This window comes from Fundulus heteroclitus, chromosome 9 (assembly GCF_011125445.2).
Source record: "Fundulus heteroclitus isolate FHET01 chromosome 9, MU-UCD_Fhet_4.1, whole genome shotgun sequence".
Classification (NCBI taxonomy): domain Eukaryota; kingdom Metazoa; phylum Chordata; class Actinopteri; order Cyprinodontiformes; family Fundulidae; genus Fundulus; species Fundulus heteroclitus.
In genome coordinates this window covers 39,164,561-39,188,130 of record NC_046369.1, presented here as the reverse complement: position 1 = coordinate 39,188,130, position 23,570 = coordinate 39,164,561, and the positions used below count along the sequence as shown (strand labels likewise).

Below are 23,570 nucleotides of genomic sequence, written 5' to 3'. Positions count from 1 at the left end.
TGGGTGTGTTTTTCCTTTTAAAAGAGCAGCAAACAGGCTGAAGAGGCAACCTGACTTTCACTCAGCTTTTCTGAAAATGTTTTGACTCCGAACCAGGGGTCTTTGTTAGTTCTGGTGGCTCACACTAGAGCAACCTGCAGTTGGAGCGCTACTGTTTTTCAAGACAAGGAGGGCCATCCTCCTAGGGGCATTCAGATGCAAATCAACGACCCACCCGTCATTGTCCTGGGTCGTTAGAGGCTATTGCTTTGTGTGAGTGGAGTGCTTGGTCACCTGAATGATGACGAGACTGATGTAATCTGTTTGAAATGTGTTGGAGGACCGAGCTGTAAACATTGGGCAGTTGGAAGAGCAATCATCCCCCTCTGTTTAGTGATGGCTTTTCTCTTTAGACCCAGATGGCTTCTTTCACCCCTTTTTGAAACCATCTGTTCTCTCTGTTCAAAGTCTGGACATCATTGTTGTCGCTTTTGAGGTACTAGTGGACTGCTGAACCTTACCATGAGCTGCCGGCCCTCTGGTGCTGTGCCATGCGTTTGTGTAGCTGTTGTTTAGTTTCTCCAATGTAGGAGTCCTCGCAGTCCTCGCTGTATTGGACCGCATACACAACACCGCTCAGCTGTAGTTTGGATGTTCTGTCTTTAGAATGAACCAGTTTTGTCTGAAAGTGTTATTAGGTTAATCTCATTTTGTAAACATTGTTTTATTAACATGAGAGAAATTATTTTGTTTTTTTGTTTAATTTTTAGCAAATTTATTGATGCAGTTTTTACCTTGTTGACCTTGTTGAGATTTGAATGTGTGTCCCATTTGTTACTGGTTAGAATAGTTTAGTTTGAAGTTTCATTGAAGATTCATTTTAGCATTTTTTTATGCCTTACACGGCTTATTACCTGTTGTCATTTAGATAATAAATATAAAAACAAACCATATTTTTTATTGTATTCATTTTAATGCTGTCAGATGACCACTACACATTTTATATAAAACTCAAATTCAAAGTTTAACAAGTTTAAACACTAAGTACTTTATAGACCAATAAATGGTAAATAGACTGTACTTATATAGCTCCTTTCTAGGCAGGCTACTCAAAGCATTTTAAAACACAATCTGTGCCCTCATTTTACCTATCCACACATTAATAAAGCATTGTTTGTAAGTGTGCTCAGTTAGCAGTCAACTATTATACACCATGGTCATAGAGATCAAATGTTATGCCTAAGGTATTTAATTTCTCAAATAAGTCCGATTAGCTCCACCCCCGGAAATCAACTTCAGTTCCCCAGATGGTTGGACAATAAAATTACAAACTGAGAGATGGCAGCATTTGCAACACCAATTTTAATTTTGAAAGTCGAGGATGTCCAGGAGTTTCAATTCAACATGCTTCAATCGATAAGCACAGCGTTGAACAACTGAGACGTTGGTTAAAATGTAGAGGCCTGAAAATTGGCAAAAAGAAAGCTGCATTAGTGGAAAGGTAAGGTTTTCTTTTGCTAGAAGTATGGTTGGGCTATGTGGTAGCTGACACGGTCCAGCATTATATCAGCTAGGCCTAGTCAAGCCATTTGCTGTGTTCTCCCGAACAAAAATATAAACGAAAACATTCCACTCAACTCAACGTTAATCAGCTCCGTGGATTCACCGTGCTGTTTCTCCAGTTTGTGTATCTGTGACACCTGTTGTGCCAAAGGAGTTATCCTCGCCAGAATCTGTGTCTCACATGAAAATAGAGATGTTTTATTTTTGTTAGCGGAAAAAAAGAAGAGGGTTGTTACATTACCATTCAGTTAGTGGGTTAAAACTGAAGACTTAACACATCGGCACGGGGTTGCTTGAACAGATCGAGGATGTTTGGCTAATGGATAATCACGTCTGTTTAAACTCAATTGATCCCTCAGTAACCCGTTCTCAGAAAGTAAAAGGCTCTGTGGTCATTTGCAGGTGTCTCACCAAAATATTATTTGCTTCGTGTTATTAGATTGCGGCGTGTGTGTCTGCTGAAACCAAAAATCCCCCTTCCTGAGTCCGTCACAGCTGTCTGCTTGTTGGTGTATTTATTTTTTTGCTAGATAGACCCGCATGAATGGATCATATAAAACAGATCCCTTGTGATCAAATAAACACTAAATTAAGTTACAGCTCAACTGAAGAGCCCTCCCGCTTACACGCTCTTATCCAACAATGGAATTTCTCGACATTCTTTCGGGGTTTAGGACAGGGAATTAAAAAAACTCCTTTCATATGGTCACAATGGCCATATCGAGAGTCACCCTGGCAGACACCGAAGCAGCAGGGTTTCGTTTTAACCATTATATTTGCTGATGCAATATTCGGGACAGCGCTGTCTGCTTTACCACTCTACACAACTTGTCTGACCACAAGATGCAGGTGCACTGCCTGTTCTAAATGTAGTAATTTGGCATTATTTGAGGAATGCCCCATTGCATACAGCATTTGGTTTTGAGTGTATCCTTATGGCAAAGTAGGGCCCCTAAAACATTCTGCTTATGGTCCCCAGATGTCCAGGTCTGGACCTGAGTACAACACTACAATCTTTGTCTAAAGTCATTGGGCATTGTAACAAACATTTTAAACTGTAATGCATAAAATAATGTGCATAAAATCACAAAGCACATGTAACGGATGCAAAGTCTTCAACAACCCATTTACAGATAACAGGACTCAGGATGGAGTTCACACTCTGGCTCCCTATAAAAATAAAGATGTCATGGTAAAATGGCTGCCCTAATAGCTTACAGTTAGCTAACTGAAATAAAATCAAGGCTGATTAAAAAGATTTTCAAAACTTTTATCATACCACCAAAGTACACAAAAACAGTACCATCACAACTTAAAATATTTTCTGCACAGCATACATTTATGTGAAATCAAAATACGCATGTTAAATTAATGAAAATATATACAGTATCGCATGGATGAACTTACCCTCCTCAGTGTAAAACACCACTGTGAAGGGGGAAGGTGAAGCAGCCCAACATAATGTTTGCGAGTGCACAGAGCATTTCAGTTTTTTCTAAATAAGATACCAAAACGCTAAAAATTCACATAGCACAATAAAACGCAGGTATTGAACAGGAAGTGAAATAATATAGTAATGTATTTTAACTCCGTTACACATACAATGAAGTAAACAGAACGTATGAAACTTAGTTCAGTGTGCTGTCTCGGGGTCATGGAAAAGGGTGAGGAGAAAAATAAATTTCGTGATGATGAAAAATGTGCTACAGTCCAGTCACATTCTAATAAGTACCGTCATGTTAACATAGTACATCTAACTCGAATTCCATTCTTCAAGTTTATTTCCCATCTCTGGTGTGCAGCAGGACTCAGTGCTAAGGACCCATTCTAGTCATTATTTATAAGTACAGGGTCGGTCAGACACACATTTAATAAGTTTCAATGCTGTGGATGAAACCCAGATTTATAACTCCCCCAACTCAATTTCAACCCCTATCTCCCCCCCTTTTTGTTACTTGGTGATGTAATAAAACAGGTGTTCTTGCGGTATGAACAGCATTTAGGCTGACCAAATCCCACAATCTTTCCATTGACATTGACAGTTCCTTCCCTCCCCTCTGGTGAGGAATCTGGGTGTCATCCTCAAAAGCATGTTGTTCTCACACCAGTGATACCACTACGTACCATCAATCAACTTCCTCCTGTATGCTGCGTCCATCTTAATCCCATTTTAGTCATTTGCTTCACTACTTCCACAACTCTCTTATTTTTGGTCTTGTACATTGGAAACATGGATTCTTCTTCGATTCATCCAAAACTCAAATCTTAATTTGTTTAAACTGGCTTACTTTTAACTCTTTTAACATAGACTCCAATTGTTGTCAGTTGTAATTTTTGCCCCGCTGTTTTATTTTATCATTTGTTTATGGATTTATGTCATCTGTTAGGTAACCTTTGGTTTTAGAAACGTGCCCTCAAATAAAATGTGTTAGTATTACTATTAATTAAGTTATTTTTATGTTATTTACCCTTAATTAACTGGGAAGTCCTATTGATATTTAATTTGTTTTTCCATAAGGAAATTGAATTGTCAAAGCGGCAGGGAGAGTAACAGGGAGAACATCTTTATTAAATGGCATTATTAACATAAACAAATAGTGCAAGCAAAAACAAAACAAAACACAATTATCTGAAATAAAGGTACGATAAATATCCACTCTAAATGCAATAAAATTATATAAGTAAGGTGAAACATACTTTTTTACCAGTATTGTTCATTTATAGGTTTTTATTGTAGAGATAGTGAGTATAGAACATGGATGGACGGTGTGGTACTTTAAATTTTACAATAAACAGAATATGTACATCATAAGAAATGTAGACAGTTAAGGAAAAAGGTTGGAGCTGAAAATGCCTCATCATTGAACTTTAGTCATCAATCAGTGAATAAATTATTAGAAAACTCAAAGTTTCATGACACTAAAACTGAACAATGAGACTTGTTTTAGAACAAGTATCAGTTAATATCTCTTCATAAGATATCAAGGTTTTAGTTAGATAAAATAAAACTATAGCTTGTTCATATCCACACATCAGAAGAGTCAACTCAAGACCCTAGCCAATTTACAGCCATATTAATTCTCTGCTTTTGGAGTGAGCCATGGGCTTTTATGATGATGGAAACACATCAATGGCCCTGTTGACAAATTAACTGAAAAAGTTTATAAAATATTTTTTGATCAGAAGCCTTTCTGTCAAATAAGAGAGAGGGAACAAATAGGTTATGATGATCTCCACTGTTATTTGCCATCTCTGTACAAAAATTGATGGATTTCATATTTCTGTTTTTGGCAGGTGCCAAAGGGACCATTTAGCATACATTAGATTTCCTTTAAGTAAAAGGGCTTCAGTTAGCAATTCTCATGTCCCAGAACAAATAACAAAACTGCTGACTTATAAAGGTAGCTAACAAAGCAGTTTGTCCCAAAGTATCAACACAGTCACCATAAAAATGCATTATAAGAGGAATTACACACACCCCTTATATAAAACACATATTTCTTACCCTTTTTATAATAGCATTGCTACTACATTATGAACTAAACCAGTAATCTTACATATGCTCTGATCAAATAAAAAAATATTTTCAAGACACTAGGATGCAGATGTGTAGAACTTTGCTGTTAGCTTGATAATGCAGTCATAGTGTGTGTGTGTGTGTGTGTGTGTGTGTGTATGTGTGTGTGTGTGTGTGTGTTTGTGTGTACAGGTCAGGAAAATGATTGATGAGAAGCCCTGAGACAAGAGACAAAGCACAGGAAATTAAAAGAGTTGTAGTGGTTTATGGAGTTCAGTGCTGCTGTGTACGAGGGTATTAGCAGGTGGCAGACATCATATTGCTATTGAACCCTTTCCTCTAACCTTTAGAGAAAAACTTGCTGGCTTCTTTACAAATTTCAGTCAGCCCACTTTACTTTTAACATTAGGTGCATTTATAAAGATGTTCACTGGCACATCAAGGGACTGGGAATCAAGGAGAATAAAAGTAAATGCTGAGAGAGTATGTTGGATAAAGTAAAGCCTGCAGGTCACTGGAGAAGAGGAGATTTAAAGAGAGCTTTCTTTATCAAACTTTTAAGAGCTGTGCTTTGTTCTGTGATACTGGGAAATCTGACCACATCTTAACATAGCTGACAGTGATGTATTTCTTAGTTACTTTTTATTTAGTAACAAAAAGTGGTTCATGATCAACTAAAAGATAAAGTTGAGAATATTTAAGTTAAATTTATTATTTTCATGGTCAAAATACAGTTATAAACTAAGCATTTAGTTGTTTATATTCATACTTGCTTGTTATCCTCAAACCACTGTGTAATGCCTAAATGTGCTAAATATTGCCAGGAAGTAGTGTTACTTCTAACGGACAGTAATCAAAACCAAGGATGTAATATCATCTTTATTGTCATTGAAACATAGATTGAAACATACATTACAACGAAATTTGTTCTCTGCTTTTAACCCATCACCCTTGGGGAGCAGTGGACTGCCATGTGTGGCGCCCAGGAACAATCTGGGGTTAAGGGTCTTGCTCAGGGACCCAGAGTGCAGGCGCTGGGGATCGAACCTCTAGGCCAACACTCCCCATACACCGAGACACAGCTCGGTAGGCAATTTAGGGTTAAAGGCCTTGGCCAGGGGCACATCGACATGTGGCAAGGGGAAGCTGGAACCTTCTGATTGCCAGACGACTACTCAACCCATCAAGCCACAGTCGCCCACGTACCAGATCCATCCATCCAGTGCCGATTCTACGTTGAATTACTCCCTGGGAGAAAACCTCTCTGCACAGACTTTCCCCTGAAATGTCTTTCTTTTCCTGGTTAGCCAGTATGGATTGATATTCATTTTGATTGAGAAAGCTGGGTCATTATTTATACACATTTAGTGTCCAGTACTTTACTTCTTTGCTGTGATATTCCCACACTTGAAGGGTTGTACCAAGCTGAACTTTAAACTGGATTCCACTCAATGACCAGGCTGTTGTTCCATTTTTTCTTTTATTTTTCTTCTTGTGTTATTTACAGTTAATCATTAATTATTAGTAGGTGAAAATCCTTAAAAGACACAACAAACATTTACAATATTGCGCATTGTTTGTAAGAGTCAGTTCTGAGAAATTAATTAAATCATTAAACACATGTATGAAAATAGACTATGGTTTTACCTTTAAATTAGGACAAGCTACTTTTTAATAATTTATCATAAAAATGCATAAAAAACATTAAAGCATTTTACCCATGCTACAAACAAACAGTTTCGATAATGCCTCATCAGCGCAGCGCATACCTCGCATTCACAACAAAGGATTAAACGCTAGCTTACTGGCTGTCTGTTCAGTTCTTTGCTTTCTTCATACTAACTTTACACAGCTCTTTGAACTGCCCGAGTAGAACGGCAAGCTTTGTATTTTGTGTTGCAGTCCTTCTGCTCAAACCAGGATGTTCATCTCAACTTATCGTGATTGATCTCACACGGGTAAGCTGCGCGCTTACCCGTTAAGCTGTACCTCCCACTCAAGTTTTCTGCACGTGGACAGAAAGGTTGCAAATTGAAAAGGCGAACAACTTAAACGCTAGGGTCACTGCTCTTCTACAGGCAGCAGAACTACAAGCCGCCTAACATCTCTGCGCAATATCACACCATTTGGTCTCTCTTTCCGGTCACCAGAAGATGGGGAGTGGGCCACTGGTTGCTGAGGATGGACTGAGACACAGCTGCCTGGGGTGACAAGCACTTCAGCATCTCTGACGATGTCCTTTGGGTCAGGAGCTATAGTGATGACTCGGCCAAGTCTAAACTGCCCTTGCAAGGCATTTTGATCACAGAGCCAAACAATATTGCCGATGGACACATTTCTCTCTGTGGTGTGCCACTTGGACCTGACAAACAGGTTTGGGCCCGCGAGTTGGCACCATGCTTTCCAGAACTCGTTGACCTGGGTTTGGATCTCTCGGAGCTGCTTGTAGGGGTAGTTCTGGAAGTCAAAGGACATGACATTACCGCCGTGGGATGCTCGGCCTAGGAGGAGTGAGTTTGGTGTCACGTACTGAATGCAGTCCTCCCGACTTTGCGCTCTTGCGTCAATGGGCCACTCATTGGCCAGAATGGCTGCCATCTGGAGGGCTGAGGAACTCGCTGAAAGTGAGGTTTGTCGAGTTACTCAGATTTTGAAGAGCTTTCTTGGCGACCGTTACAGCAGCTTCTGCAGCTCCACTGCGATGCAGTGAATCGGCAGAGGGCACTTTCCAGGTCCAGCATGTCCTGTTCTTCTCAGCATATTCTTCCAGGCTTGATGTGTCTTGGCTACTCAGGAAGCTGTAGAGATCCTCCAGCAGGGACTTTGCACCCACAAAGTTAGTTTCTGGGTTTGACCAGACCTTGGTGGGGTGGCCTCTAATGGCAGTAAACCTTTGGTAGGCCATGAGGAAGCTCTCTGTGGACATGATGTTGACAAGGTCGATGTGCAGGGCCAGGCTTGCCATGCAGCAGAAGACGACCCCTCAGACCTTCATGGAGATTCTTCTTTTGACATAATCTCTTACCAGGTATGGTCCGAACAGGTCAACGGACAGCAGGTCTTGATCTTTCCACCGGCAGGTCACCCATCACTTGTTGGCAGACTTGAGCTCTGGCCTTTTTGCAGTGGAAGCACTGGTTGATAACTTGTTGAGCCAGCCTCCTGCCTTCTGCCGCATTTTGAGTAAAGTCCCAGCAACTCCTTCATGGCCTTCATGGTTACTTTGAATCAGAATCAGAATCAACTTTATTGCCAAGTAGGTTTGCACTTACAAGGAATTTGACTTGGTGTTGATGGAGCAGACAAAAAATTTAATAAAATAAAATTGATATATACAGAAGCCATATACACTCACAAGGTTCTGCGTTACATGCACAGTTTAGTAAGTCCTGAACGAGGGAGAGCGACAGTGTCCAGTGTCACGGGCGGCTCTTGGCCTTTTTCATAAGGCTGGTAGCAGATGGGAAAAAACTGTTCTTCTGGCGTGAGGTTTTGGTCTTGATGGACCGCAGCCTCCTGCCAGAGGGAAGTGTCTGAAATAGTCTATGACTGGGGTGTGAGGGATCAGCTACAATCTTCCCTGCACGCCTCAGAGTCCTGGAGGCATAAAGGTCCTGGAGAGATGGAGGATTGCAGCCAATCACCTTCTCTGCAGACCGGATGACACGCTGCAGTCTGCCCTTATCCTTAGCGGTGGCACCAGCGTACCAGGTGGTGATGGAGGAGGTGAGGATGGACTCAATGTGGAGGAGTAGAACTGCACCATCATTGTCCTTGGCAGGTTGAATTTCTTCAGCTGCCGCAGGAAGTACATACTCTGCTGGGCTTTCTTGGTGAGGGAGTTGATGTTCAGCTCCCACTTTAGGTCCTGGGAGACGATAGTTCCCCGGAAGCGGAAAGACTCTACAGTGTCAATCGTGGAATCACAGAGGGTGATGGGGGTAGCTGGGGCTGAGTTCTTCCTGAAGTCCAGAACCATCTCCACTGTTTTTACAGCGTTGAGCTCCAGGTTGTTCTCCCTGCACCAGGTCACCAGATGGTCAGCCTCCCACCTGTAGGCGGACTCGTCACCATCAGAGATAAGTCCGATGAGAGTGGTGTCATCCGCGAACTTCAGGAGCTTGACAGACTGATGACTGGAGGTGCAGCTGATGGTGTGCCAGTAGAGTCCCCAGCCAAGCATTGAAGGGGATCAGTGGAACAGCCTGGCCGTCTTCCTTGAAGTGGACTAAAGTGAAGTGCTGTGCCACCGCAACAGCCCACTGGCCTCGTCCCTATACGCGACGAGCCGATCTGTTGTAGTGCTGGTGTTGTGCAATTACACACTGTTTAAAAGTTATTTAATGTTCATTGAATAAACCTCTGTCTGTTAAGTATTGTCTGGTGATGATCAGCTCTTAAGCTGATATCAAGACAATGGTTGAAAGGGATGAATTCGAGCACTGGCAATCTTTTAACGGCAAAACCTGCACACACATAGAATAAATGAGTGACAACTTAATAACAGAAATAAAATGAACATCCAGAGAACATCACTATGTAATGCTGTTTATATGAATTAACACAATATTTTGAATAACAAATCCTCTCTACTAGGCTAGTGAGACATAACTAACCTACTAAGTAAAATGAAGATAAAAAGAAGCTAAGCTAAGGTAGGGTGACCATATTTTCATTTGGGAAAAGCAGGGCACATGTCAGCGGGTGGGGGGGGGGGGTTGTTGGGAATCCCTGTTCCCATGCATATAGATGTATGTGGCATAGGGCTGGGCGATATAGAAAAAAATCTTATCGATCAAAAAAGAAAAGGCATATTGATCGATATCGATAATTATTGAAAATATTTAAAACCATATTTTATGTGCAGCTTTGCCTGGACATTTTATGATATTGCTAAATGATTTGATTTAAAGAACACAAACACAGAATTCCAATTAAATCTTTATTCAACCAACTTTTTTAACCATAACAGATTTTTTTTTAACAAAAATAACTTAACTTTATATAGCGGATCAAGAGTGGCAGGTTATTGTTTGAAGCCAGGTTTTTCAGCTGCAGAGAACAGCAGACATATCCATCACTATGAAGCACGTTACTGCATGCGTTATGTCCTTATGCCGCTTGGGCGCTTTGTCATTTTATCACAAAGAAGGGAGCCCAGTTTAGCTGCTGTACCTGCTTTGTTTTGGAAGAAGTTACAGAACGCGACGACGACGAGGCGCAGCTCGCGGGGCCGCGCAACTCGCGCTGCTGCGGGTGTGAGCGGCTTACGTGATGAATACTGGTGGGTTGCGTTACCAGACTCTGCTTTTACCGGTTCCTTGCAAGTTTTACAAATCACTGTTGTTTATTTCTGTCAGACTGGTGAACTAGTAAAACCCCATTTTGGGACCGTTTCCTCCGCCGCTCCTTGCTGCTACATATTCACATGCTCTGTGTTGTGGTTTGAGAGGGCGGCGCTTAGTGACGGCGTGCCGACTGTAGCAAGGAAGTAAAACTGTCTATCGAACTTTTTATCGACCCTATTTTTTCCTATCACGCCCCACGTCTATCGATCGATAGATATTGTTATCCACGCTATCTATCTTCTGATTAAGAACAGGGCTGCCCGCACTGACGCGGCTCAGGGATTACGTCACACGCAGCGCTGTGTGCAGTGCCCTAGTGCCTGTCAATTCAATGGTCCAATGAAGGTAATTTAAAAAACAGGACATTTCCTCACTTTCTAAAAAAAACCCGGGACGCCCGGGACAGGACGTGAAATACGGACATGTCCCGGGAAATACGGACGTTTGGTCACCCTAAGCTAAGGAACTATTTACATGCAAAAACAAACAAAAGACAACACAAAAGTGGTTGGTCATAATCAGAATAATTTTGGGAATCCTTGTTCACTGCAGATCTGATAAAAGCAAAAAACATGGAGTGGAGTTAAAAACATTTGGCATGTGTTTCAATCCTTTCACAATGCAAAGCCCAAGTTAAACAAACAGTATTTGATGAAATAATATTTTGTTTAAGTTAAAGAACCAAAGTTCACCTTAAAGAATGTGAATCGTGGTCAAATTAGCTTAACTAATTCAGAACAACATTTGACATGTGTTTCAACCCATTCACAATGCAAAGCACAAGTTAACCAGAACATTATTTTGAGAAAATAACATTCTGGTTTCTGATTTGCCCAGTAAAATCATTTAAACCCTTACGACCGAGTTTGTTAATGCGATTCTTCCTCCGGGCGTCTGGTCCAACGAGTTACAGACATTTCCCAATAAACCTTTTTACTGCACCCTCAGCTCCCCTACAGAGGCCGCCCTCTCGTACTGTGTGTCCTTTGCGGCAGGAGTGGTATTCCTTTGTCAAACACTTCCACTGTTCAGAATTCAATCTGAGATCAATTATTCATCATGGCATTATTATAGCATAACAGCTGTGGAAGGCAGCTCCTTCTTGTGCTGCAAGGCAGAGGCATCCTCTCTCTCGACCACAGTGACTGTACCAGCCAATGGGACCTCCCACTTTGGTTTTCCCTGGACTTGGCCATGGAAAAATTTCTTTGCTGCCCTCCAGACCAGTGCGAGAGACTTTACCAGTCTGGTTAGGCTGCTGAATCGTTGGACTTTCACCAGGTTTGTGACTGCAGCCCCGGCAGGAGGCCTGTGCAGATTGGCAGATCATGAGATTGGTTCCAGCTTAGGTTCTTTCTTTGCTCCAGCTCGGGTCAGAGCAGCGACAAATGCTTTCTCCTGGATGTGCATGAGGTTCTCCCTGGCTTCCACAGCAACGTCTTTTGCGGACTTCATTGGCCACTCACTCTCTGGGAGACTTAGAAACTTGGGACCCAGCTGCCATTCTGTGCCTTCATCCAACTCCTTTGGACTTGTCCCTCTTGAGAAAATATCTGCCACATTGAGAGGCCCGGGGATTCACCACCAGTCTTCGAACTACCTTGGATTTCTCCAATTCTATTGGCAAAAACGTTTGGTAGCCGTAGCTCTCACGTTGGACGGCACCAAGGACTGTTTGGCTGTCAACCAGATGGTATCACTTTTCCACACAGATGTTGCCGTGCTTCTGAAAGGGCTTCTTCAGACGAGCAGCGTTGTCACGTTGTGTGGCATTTCCCACTGTAGGTAAAGTACAGCACCGTAAGAGTGCTCACTGCCATCGGAGAAGGTGATACCGCAGGGCTTGGCACAAGGGTCAGGTAGCGTCAAGGCTCTGGTGAATGTCAACTGGCTGAGCTCAGCATAGTCTTCAAGGAGGCAGATGGCATCATCCCAGAAGCCCTCGGACAAAGGTGCATCTCCTGTATCTTCTAATAGACTGTATTTGACCTTTGCTTCCTGGAATGCTCTTCTCACCAGGATGGCTTCCTTCTGCTTGACCGGTGTTACAAGGCCGAGGGGATCGTACAGCCCAGAGACTTGACTGAGGTGCTCTCACCGGGTAAGTGGATTTGGTGCCTGGCCCTTGACTTCCTCTTTTGACAGGTTTACCCCAAGCCTCATTTTCTTCTTCTTTTTGGCAAAGTTCACAGCCACCATCAAGCGAAGCTTGTCGCTCTCTGGATCATACCCAAGACCCAGGGCTTTGTTGTTCTCCTCTGAGAGTTGGTTTGGAAGGACCATCACTGAGAGTCTTTCTCCTGGGGGGTCACCTGATTCTGGCCTCCCACTTTGGCCTGAGTAGACCCATGGTTTGAGGTAGAATCCACCAGCTTCCAGGATGTGCTCAACATTGGCCGTTATTTGCTTGAGCTGGTGCAGGTCATTATGCGAGGTCAAGATGTCGTCGATATATGCATATGCTCCAGCACTCAACGCTCTTCTGCAAGATGGCGGAACATGGGCAGACTGGCTGTCTCCCGCATGGCAACTTGTGCGATACAGCCAGCTGGCTTATCGCCAATATTGACCCTGGTGATGGCATATTCCTGGATGTCCCCCTCCTCAGAGTTTCTCTAAAGAAAGTGATGGAGGTGTACTTCTTGGTCCTCAAGCCATACAGAGTTGTAAATTTTTTTGATGTCCCCAAGTGAAGACACCTTCCCGAAATCGGATGAGGACAGCGCAAATGTCATTGAGGACGTCTGGACCTTTGAGGAGGAGGTCATTCAGGCAGTGGCCCTTGAATTTCGGGCTACTGTTCCAGACAAGACGGACTGGAGTAGTCACAGAGCAAGGATCTGGAGCGATCAAGTGGCTGATGTATGACACAGGTCCAGTCCAGCTTGCCAAGTCTTCTTTGGACAGTTTGATGGCAGCTCTCCGCTCAACCATCTCATGGACTTGTGCTTTGTAGGCCACCTTCCATGTTGGCTCCTTTGCTAACTGCTTCTCTGTCATCAGGAATGTTGCTTCAACAGCCCTTCTGTTATTCGGCAATGTTACTGGATCTTCCAACCAGGGGTATTTGGCATGCCGATGTGGTTTCTCACTGTGGCGATCTCCAATGGTGTACGTCCCTCCACTCTTTATTTGCTCCAGTTCCTGGTCTTCAGTGATTGACATCTCCTTCCCTCCAGGCTGGCAATTTCCACATCTGCAGCCGCCGCACCTAGGCTCGCACACGGCCCCTATGCTGTCCCACTTCCACCAGTCCATGAAGTCCTGGCTGGCAGCAGACATAATGGCTTTGGTGAGTTGAGGTGGCTGCATTGGGACACGACTGATGATTTCTCTGTACTCTACAGCTGCTGTGCGCATGGAGTGTGCAAAGTGGGTTCTGGAGCCGTGGGCCATGACTTTGACCTCTTCCAGGAAATCTGGATGAGAGCCACCGTTTGTTTTCCCGAGGGGAGCATCCCACAGGACAAGGTCACCGATGGAGAGCACCTTCGGAGGGGCACGTCTCAATGCCTCGTCAGCGCAGCGCATACCTCGTATTCACAACAAAGGATTAAAGTACTTCTAGATTCTGAGATCATAAAAGTTGCCATATATTAGAAAGTTCACATATTATTATGCCCTGAGGGGAAAAAAAATAAAATTTGATGACAAAGAGGATTTTTAAGACTTTTTAGTGTAAGGCTCATAAAAAATGTTGCGCCGGGTGTCACGTGACCAATGACGTAATTTGATGACAAGTGTTGATCTGTTGACATTGCAACAAGTTACTTCCTAGTTGCAAACTCGCTTGCTTAAACACAAATGGATGGATTAAACATGGTTAAAAAGTGTGTGGCTTATGGTTGGTCAATTACCAACAAGGATAATGTCTCCTTACACACATTTCCAAACCTGAAAAGTACCGACATTCAGTTCCCCTGTGAAAATCTGTTCCCCTCTGTGTCGGGAGCGCGCATTACAGCCAGAGAGGCGGGGTTTCACAGCGCTTCTGATCGGTTTCTCGGTAAAACAACTCATATAATCATGTCAAGGTTGTAACATTCTGTTTAATTGGCAGATGTTTACAAAATTGTAAAATAAAAATAAATAAACGCGGTCTTTCAGGCAGCTGAAATATCCATTCTCTCCTTTCCTCCCCCCATATCTTTGGAAAATAAAGAGCAACTGTTTCCAAATTCTCAAAAATTGTTACGTGTGATAGCATGTAGTATACTATAAATTTCCTTAATCCAGTAATCTGTCATATTTTACATTACAACGGGATTTACCAGAAAGTCTACACTCTCGTCTTTTCAGGAAGTCTTAATTTTTGTGCCCTACTATCAGCCAGTTTCCATCCTCTTATTTCAGCAATGGAAAATCATAAATACACACCTGCCTCGCGAGTCCTGAGTGTAGTGTTTCCCCCTCTCCAGCCTGAGCCAAGAGAAGCTCTGTGTGCTCAATCAGAGCCCACCGAGATCTCTGGATGTATCCTTCTCTCCTCCTCACTCATCGCGCATGGGAGCGGAGAAACTCTGCCGTTATCACAGTAGCCTGCTGTGAAGCGACGTGTTATCCACACTACCTCTCCGCATGGCGCTGCTACCCTGCAGAACCCTGAGCCTTGATAGACCCGATTCCAATTATACACCAGCAACCCATTTAGTTTATTCTTCTAAAATGTTTTTCTCAGACTTACCTGAGTCGTAACAGACACTTGTGCTGTCTTTCGTGTTAAAATCATCACTTTGTGAATCGCCATCTGAACTTGTCGTTGTGTACTCCATTGAACTCTCTGTAGCGTAGCCTGGGTTACTTCTACGAACTACGTCATCGTACCACGTGACCCAAATTGTGGATTTTCAGCCTAGCGATCACCTTTTCTCTCATTTAACATTTTGCCTTATCTTTTTTGTCTTCCTTTCTTTTGCTTTTACCTTATCGTTTCTGTAACCATTGAACTTAATAATTTTTTTTGCATATTCAATCAAGTGGAGCACTGTAGCGAAAACAGTAATGCTCCACTTGTGAAAGCAAATCTGTTGGGCTCTTTTTGGTATTAAGACAACAACTGTTAATGCTACACTGGATCTTGCTGTAAATGCAGATGTGACAATACTTACCTGAGCCAAGTTGCATAACATATGAGCTCACATCAATGTAAATCATAGCTGGAGACAGGCTTTGCTTATAAGTTTGCCATTCCTTACAAGGAGATGCTGATTATACTGACCAGTATTATCTCTTGCATTTCAACTGAAATCACAAGCGGGAAAACAAATTTACTAAGGTTTACATTCAACCCAAAAAGGACTCTACCAGGGTTGATCTTGGAACCACTCAGTTAACTGATCCAGCTGATTGTGTTTGACTGACTGATGTTTTTTTTCTTCAATATTACAAATTAACCTCCCTCTGGGTAGTAAATGGGAATAAATCCCTCTTTCAAAGTAACATTCTATGGTTTCAAACTATTACGATCCTGAGGGACAAATAAAAACAACTCCAATCCCTATTTGTAGTGTTTGTGCTTGATGCTCTTATGGGATGCGTCTCAGGTTTATTTTACTCTTACAAACTTCCTCTGACTTTGCAGTGATTACAGTCCAGTTTTCTAGTATAACACAAGCTTATGGCTGTCTCTCCTTGTCTCTCTCCCCACTTTTCGCTTAAATTATTACTCGGGCCAAACCATCAATTACAGTTTTATTGTTAAAAATCCTGGCTTTGAATTTCCCTTTTCAGCCTCAGAACCTCAGAGCGAGAGCTCAAATAACACTGCTGCAGGGAGGGGAGTTACTTGCTCAGACTCAATGACCCTCCCTTTTTTGGACTACACAGTGGAAACACAAAAAATAACTCTGAGTTTCTTAATCAAGAGATGGCCATGGGTTGAGTTGCATTCCTTCACAGCTTCACCTATAATAAACACGTGTATAGAAAGAAGTGAAGTTAGCTGAAGATTTTTGTTTATAGCAAAACAATTGAGTTTTTTGTTTGTCAAAGTTTTTTATATCATACACCTCATTGTAGTTTAATTATATGCATTTTGCACATCTGTACCACAAAAATGGAAGCAACACAGTTTTGCAAAGCCAGTTTGTGTCTTTACTAAATCTTTTGGCTATGACTGCAGACTGTAGTTGTGTTACCAGAACAGTTTAGGTTCTCTGTCATGTCTGCTGTCTGGATGTTGGTGTCTGTTGGAGTCCTGATCTCCTGGGATAATTCTCTCTGGACATCCTACTGAAGCTGGATCAGATCTCTTTTATGAGTCTCAATCCGTCTCCAAGCAGGATTTGCGACACAGTGAGGTGTGCAGTGCTGCTTTCTGTGGGTCTTGGCTGTCAAGGCTGTGCATTTTGAAGTAACATCCACAAGGTTTACAAGGACCAAGTTGTTCCCAAGCAGAACAGTCATTAAAGCTGTCAGTGGTTTAATGCTGTATTTGATTCATATAAAATTTAATTGTTGTACCAACTCTGAATACAGATAGACTATTTCCACTGTGAGGTTTAATCATGTGGTGATGTGCTGTAAATAAAAGACTCATATTTACTTGATGGATGCCTGTGCATTTGTGTATGAGATAAACTTTAATGTTAATGGATCATTATTTAATGTCCAGTTAAAAGTATAAATAATAACTGAAGTGACAATGTGATTATTTTTCTTCATGTTTGTGCTGAATGGTGTTTTTTTCTTCTTTTTCTTTGCAGAGGACAGACTTCACTCTACATAATCAAACCTTAAACCACTGCACTACTGCTTCTACAACTCAGAATGATGGACACTTCAGTGAATGGCGGCTCCACCCCTTGAGAACTGATGTTTGAAACTGATGTTTGAAAATGAGAGTGTCCATCTTTTTTTCGAAGGACACTGACAGGACCTTTTTGTGGAGTGTTTTCCATCTATTGAGGAATATTTCTCAGATGTGCAGGGAGAAAATTAATAGCTGCTACCTCTCATGTGGATGGTTGGAGCTCACTGGTTTTTAAAATTGTTAGCATTTGCAACCATCATCTGCTCAAGAGTTGCCCTGGCTTTTGTTTGTGTTTGCATCCGCATGGCATAAGTGAGAGATAGAGCAAACTGAACATTTATTTAGTAAGGATAAAAAATAAGCCGAGAACTGGCAATCATGTCTCCATGGATGCACCATTCAGAAACTTGGAGTACTCTCTTTATGACTGCAAGGAGCAGGGGAAGGAGGATGAGATATCAACAACTCAGAATTTCATTGGGCATGGGCTGTTGGGTGTTCTCACTAACATGGCTTGGATTGTTGCTTCTGCTGTGTCCGGTTTCTGTGTTGGCTGAGAAACTTGATGAAAATGACCCAGTGGTCACAACCGCCTACGGCAGGCTGCGCGGCATCAAGAAGGAGCTCAACAATGAGATCCTTGGACCCGTTGTACAATTTCTTGGTGTCCCATATGCCTCCCCGCCCACTGGCGAGCGCCGCTTCCAGCCTCCAGAGCCGCCAGCGTCATGGCCAGAAATCCGCAATGCCACACACTTTGCCCCGGTGTGTCCTCAGAGCATTGTGGAAGGCCGCCTGCCGGATGTTATGCTGCCAGTTTGGTTTACCAACAGCATCGATGTGGTGTCCACCTACGTTCAGGACCAGAGTGAGGACTGCCTTTATCTCAACATCTACGTACCCACTGAAGATGGTGAGTAAGCCTGCAGGCCCGGGGTCAGGCCGGTTGTGGTTATGGTGGGAGGATGAACTGAGAAAAGTAAAGCCACAACCATCTCTCAGACAGCGTTTGCTGTTCCATGTGAGAGTGCATCTCCGTCTCCGTCTGGCAACAAATAAAATGCATGACCTTGTGCATGTTTAATGTGCATGACAGTGTTTATTCAACCTGAGAATGTGGAAGTGATTTGTAAAAGAGAAAGTAGTGTGCACATTTGTTTACAAAACTTTAACATCTACTCACAGCATTCCCGGTCTGTTACCCTCACCGTCCATCCTGTCTGACCTTTGTGCTCCTCCACATGCTCCCCTGATTCCTCTTCTAATAGTTTCCGCTCCCATTTCTTGATCCTCTTTCTCCTTATTGCCTTAGTCACCCTGCACCATAGAACCCCCACCCATCCTTCCTCATGTCTGTACCTCATCATAACGTATTGTGCTCTGCCACAAAGGCCACAGTTCATTAAACAAGACAGTAGTTGTCATGATCATCACCGATTGATTTTGCTGACTGAATGACTGGCTGGCTGACTGATAGACTGAATACTGCTCTGATTGAGCTGGTGGGATTCATTTTCTCCCTCCATTCCTTTGTTTCTCCTCTCCTTCCTCTCTAAGTCTCTTTCAGTCAATCAGCTCTGTGTGCAGGGTGTGTGTCAGTATATCAGTGTGTGTGTGTGTGTATGTGTGTGTGTGTGTGTGTGTGTGTGTGTGTGTGTGTGTGTGTGTGTGTGTGTGTGTGTGTGTGTGTGTGTGTGCATGCTGGCTCATGTGTGCTCTGCGCGTCCAGGGGCTCCATGTTATTCTTTAGTTTTCTATTCATTTTACAGTCAAAAGAATATCCAAGGAATGTGCCAGGAAACCCGGCAAGAAAATATGTAAACAAGGAGGTATGTATAATCTGACTGCAACCTTAACTATGCCACAGAAGGAAGAAGGAAAACTATCGGACTACAAGGAAGAATTGTGCGGTATGGCACACTGTTTAGGGTGGAGTTATAAGCCTGAGGTCTAGAAATTATTCAGGGCATGATTCAGGGTATCGACAGAATGGATCTTTGCGTAACTTGAAAATTCAAGATGTCAGAAACAGTATTCTGACTGAATAACTTGAACTAATCAGAAATTATTGTTAAATAAATTATTTTTATTTTTCTCCCCCAATTGGTCATGTTTAATAAGACCCTAAAGCCTTGAGTCATGCATGGAATTTACTGACCTTTTGATGATGGAATGACTGCAAGGTGTTTTGCAACACAAGGCTTGGTAAAGCAGGGGAGATTTGATTGGCTGCCATATCTGAGGTCAGAATCTGTGTGGTAATAGTGGTTGATGTGTGATGGGATAACAGCATATTACATGAAGTGCAATCTCAAACAATAACACACAAATACACACACAAACACACATACATTGAGCCCAAATGATGTAGCTGTACGCAGTGTTAAATAAGATGAGCTCAGGGTGGACCTTGAGTGTGTAATCTCCATTAAAAGAAAGCAGAGCTGTGTTCACGTTGGCTTGGGCCACTGTATCAAGCACTGTTTCATCAAGATAATGCCCTCTACTGCCTCTCTGTCTCTCTCTCCCTCAGTCTCTCAGGCAATCCCTCTCTCTAGATGCGAGGACATGTTGGGAGCGCGCGCGTGTGAGAGGAAAGAGATGCTGACAGTGTCCTTGATTGGGTCTGGGTGTTAATGTCATTGTCTTGGCAGTGACTCATATTGCCACTTATTGTATATCCTTTAGCTTTTCACTACACAAATACAAAGCAATCTCATGGTTCTTCTCAATCCCTAACATCATTTATCCACTCTAACATGGTGCCCACACACACACACACACACACAAACACACACACCACAGAGAGAGAGAGAGAGAGAGAGAGAGAGAGAGAGAGAGAGAGAGAGAGAGAGAGAGAGAGAGAGAGAGAGAGAGAGAGAGAGAGAGAGAGAGAGAGAGAGAGAGAGAGAGAGAGAGAGATTGATGTTAATTGGGAGATTACAGAAGCTTACACTGGATATTAGTCACACAGCATGAAATTCACTATTTAGAAACCAAGACCCTTTCAATGTCCTGTATCTTTTTACTTTATGATAAAAAGAGATTTGGTTTGAAAAGGACAGTAAAATGGCAGGTCTGAGGCTGTGTTTACAGTAATGGCTTTTTTCTGTTATTGCTTGGGTTTGTTTCCTTGGCTTAAATTCACCACCCACTGACAGCACAGAAAGGAAAATAATTGTTTGAAATTTCAGTTTACCTCCGGTGGTCTGACACTGTAGTAGATGTGTCATCAGACTAAGCTGTTGCAGTTATTCTGCTCGGCTCGGCCCTATCTTCTTTGAGCAGCTCCTGTTTTGGAGTCGTAATCATAGCAATATTAAACAACTCTGTGGGTTTAGAGCAAAGATGCTCGGAGAGGTGAGGAAGGGACAATAGATCAGAACCAGGAGACTCAGAAGTGAACCTGCTCACAAAAGGACAGGATACAAAGTTAAGTGTGAGAGAAAGTCACAATATGAATTCAAACACAGAACTGACAACAGACAGCTGCGACAGAAGAGAAGAGATGAAGCATTTTTGCACAGTTTTACCCTCCAGTGGGCCTTGACATTCTTTGTATGTCTTGAATTTTAATTTTGCATTACTTTGGTTGTCTTTATGCAAATTGCATAACAGTTGGCCAGTTTGTGTATTTTTGAGATGAATATTATTTTTTGTTCACATGCCTTTCAAACAGAAGAATCTGTTTCTCTTTGGATTTTTGGTGCACATACAGTCAATCAAAACACATTTTGGAAATACAAAATCATTGCACTTTGATCTGTGTGTTCATTTTTGCATTTCCTCATGTTCAAAATACTGTTTATATATGTATTTTGTCCCACCAAATCTACTTTTCTTGTACTGTAAATCTGTCAATTTGCATAAATTGGATGGAAAAAATAAGCTTTTTGAAAACTTTGCATTTGAAATAACAGTTGATCATAGTCAATCTTGCTGCTAACTTCTAACACTACCCAGCTTGTGTAGTACAACCACCAATACAGAAGGGGGAAAACAAAGTCTTTTGATTAAAGAGAAAATAACATTTGCAACTAAAACTGACATTTAAATGGTTACAAAGTAATAACATTTAGGCCAATTTAAGTTAATTATGCCAGATACGGATATATTAAACAAAAATAATTATGTTTGTACATAAAGCAAAGAGAGACATAAAGCACAAAATGAGCAAAGTGCATTGTGATCAGTTCTGTTCTTCTCAGTGCCATGTATCTACTGACATTCTGGCTACAGGCAAGTGTGTATTTTGGTGAACGTTTGGGTGGGAGGATGAAGCCCACCACTCTAGGATGACAGCAGATGGCGGCAGTTTAGACACAGGATGTGATGGGTGTGCATTACAATCCTAAATATACCGTTTGCCCTCTGCTATAGCCTGGTAGCATAGGTTAAGTGCAGATGTGAGAGTTTCATCCCAACAATGGGCTCTCCAGCCCTGGTAACTCGGTGCCGACATATCCTCTCTGCAACAGTTCAGCTGGCATTCCACACTGTTGTAACATTTGTCTGGATGAACTCCTTTGTTCTTCCATGGATGTTCAACTCAAGTTACAGGTTCTTCACAGTTTAACTAAAGTGATAAATCACTTGGTCAAATGGTTCATCTTGTGTTTGTTTGAATGGAATTTTCCAATTTAGAATTTTTTTCTATCTGTCCTGCTTGGTGTCTTTTAGGTTGTTCTCTACCAACCTAAACCGTCATGGTTCTGTGTGTGTTGTAAGGTACAATAATGGTAATAGAAACACAAATTGATTTGGAATCAAATAAGAGAAAGTAAACAATAACAGATGTAATAACTGACAGTATTAGGGAAGAGTTGTGTCAGATTAAGAGCTGTTGGTTTCCAGATACTAGCGGTTTGTTCTCAGACTGCTGCTTTGTTGTCACTTCACAGTGACAACAATGCATCTCATAGCACTTCACATCCAGTATGATGGAAACTGTCTTCCACCATATCAAAGGGTGGTTTCAGGCCAGTTTCCGAAAGGAAAAAGTAGCATTTTACAAAAAATAAACGAAAAGCATATTACTTTGGCCTTTGGATTTTATTCAGGGTATTGTGTGACAAGAAAAATGTAATGTTCTCTTTTTGACAAAATGTTTTAATTGTCTTTGTTGAATTATGATGTTGTTTTATTGCTTGTAGGCAATTAGTTTCTATAAATTCATCCATCTGAACTAATTTAACTAGTTCAGAGCCTCTTCTTTATCCATGCACCACCGATGATGAATGACTGTAAAAAACAACTTCCTATCAGTGGCAGAACGTAGATGATGCTTGTTTTGAGGAATTTTATAGTAGAGTTTAGGTCAAATAAGGAAATGTGGGATAAAATCAGCCAGGGCCTATTATATCTAATACGTTTATTCTGCATGACAAGAATATATTATCATATTCTATATAGGGCTGGGCAACGATTAAAATATTTAATCGCGATTAATCGCACTGATTAATCGCGATTAATCGCGATTAATCGCATTGTATTTACAAACTCCAAGAATGAATTCAAAAGTAGTGTAAAGAGCACTTTTATTTTAATGTTCTGCTGCCATATGAACAAAAGTGTTGTAACATTTGTAGCACTTATCAGTAACACATATTTAGTGTAAAGCTCAACTTAAACATTTAAAACAAAAAATAGCAATAATAATAAATTAAAGCTTATTGCCACTGACAGGGAATTCTCTTTATGGGGAAAAAATCTACCAAAAACAGGCAATTTCTGAGGTAACAGCAGGGAGCAGCATTACCATTTTATGTTCAATACCAAAGTTTAACTTGGCAGTGGTTCCAACTAACTTGTTTCTGTCATATTCCATGCTGGAAGAACTTTAAACTGAAATGCTTGCTAACTCGATATGCTTGCGTTTATTTGACGTTGACACGCGGTTTTTTGTTGTTGCTTTCTCGCGCGCATATAGTGAATGGCAGGGGGAAAACAGGCAAAAATACATGGATACTTTGAAACGAGAAGCGACTTCACCGACGGCGTCGATGCAGACCCCCCCCCCGCTCCGCTCCGCACAAAACTTGTTCCGGCCGCCAACTCACCGCCTCGCCTCGCCCCGCCTAAGCTCGCTCGCGGTACCTGCGGGAAACACCGCCTTCCGCATGTCAGCTGTGTTTTTTTCCGGCCAGCACCTTTCTTCCTCTTTGAATCTGAGGCTGGGCTGACAGCGAGGTTATTGGCGCATTATCGCCACCTACTGTTCTGATTCAAACCCCTACACCGCAGCAACAGACCTTCACAAAATAAAAGCATGTGACCAACATGCGTTAACGCGCGTTAAAGAAAATATCGCCGTTAATAGTCTAATGAGTTAACGCGAAATTAACGCGTTAACTTGCCCAGCCCTAATTCTATATTAGATTATATTCTATCTTCACAGCCGTGTATGTGCTGT

At 42.0% G+C, this 23,570-nt stretch overlaps 1 protein-coding gene across 5 annotated transcripts in view; it reads left to right on the top strand.

Annotated features, from left to right (window-relative positions):
- nlgn1 (neuroligin 1) overlaps positions 1–23,570 on the top strand; it is a 440,050-nt gene that overhangs the window by 37,814 nt on the left and 378,666 nt on the right. For 3 of the 5 annotated variants that reach the window (XM_036141617.1, XM_036141618.1, XM_036141619.1), the window contains 2 exons: positions 17,112–18,071; positions 18,928–18,987. In XM_036141617.1, the coding sequence (XP_035997510.1) occupies positions 17,537–18,071; positions 18,928–18,987 (595 nt within the window). In that variant the 5' untranslated portion in view covers positions 17,112–17,536. The remainder of the gene's footprint in view (positions 1–17,111; positions 18,072–18,927; positions 18,988–23,570) is intronic. The other 2 variants (XM_036141621.1, XM_036141620.1) reach the window with 1 other exon arrangement.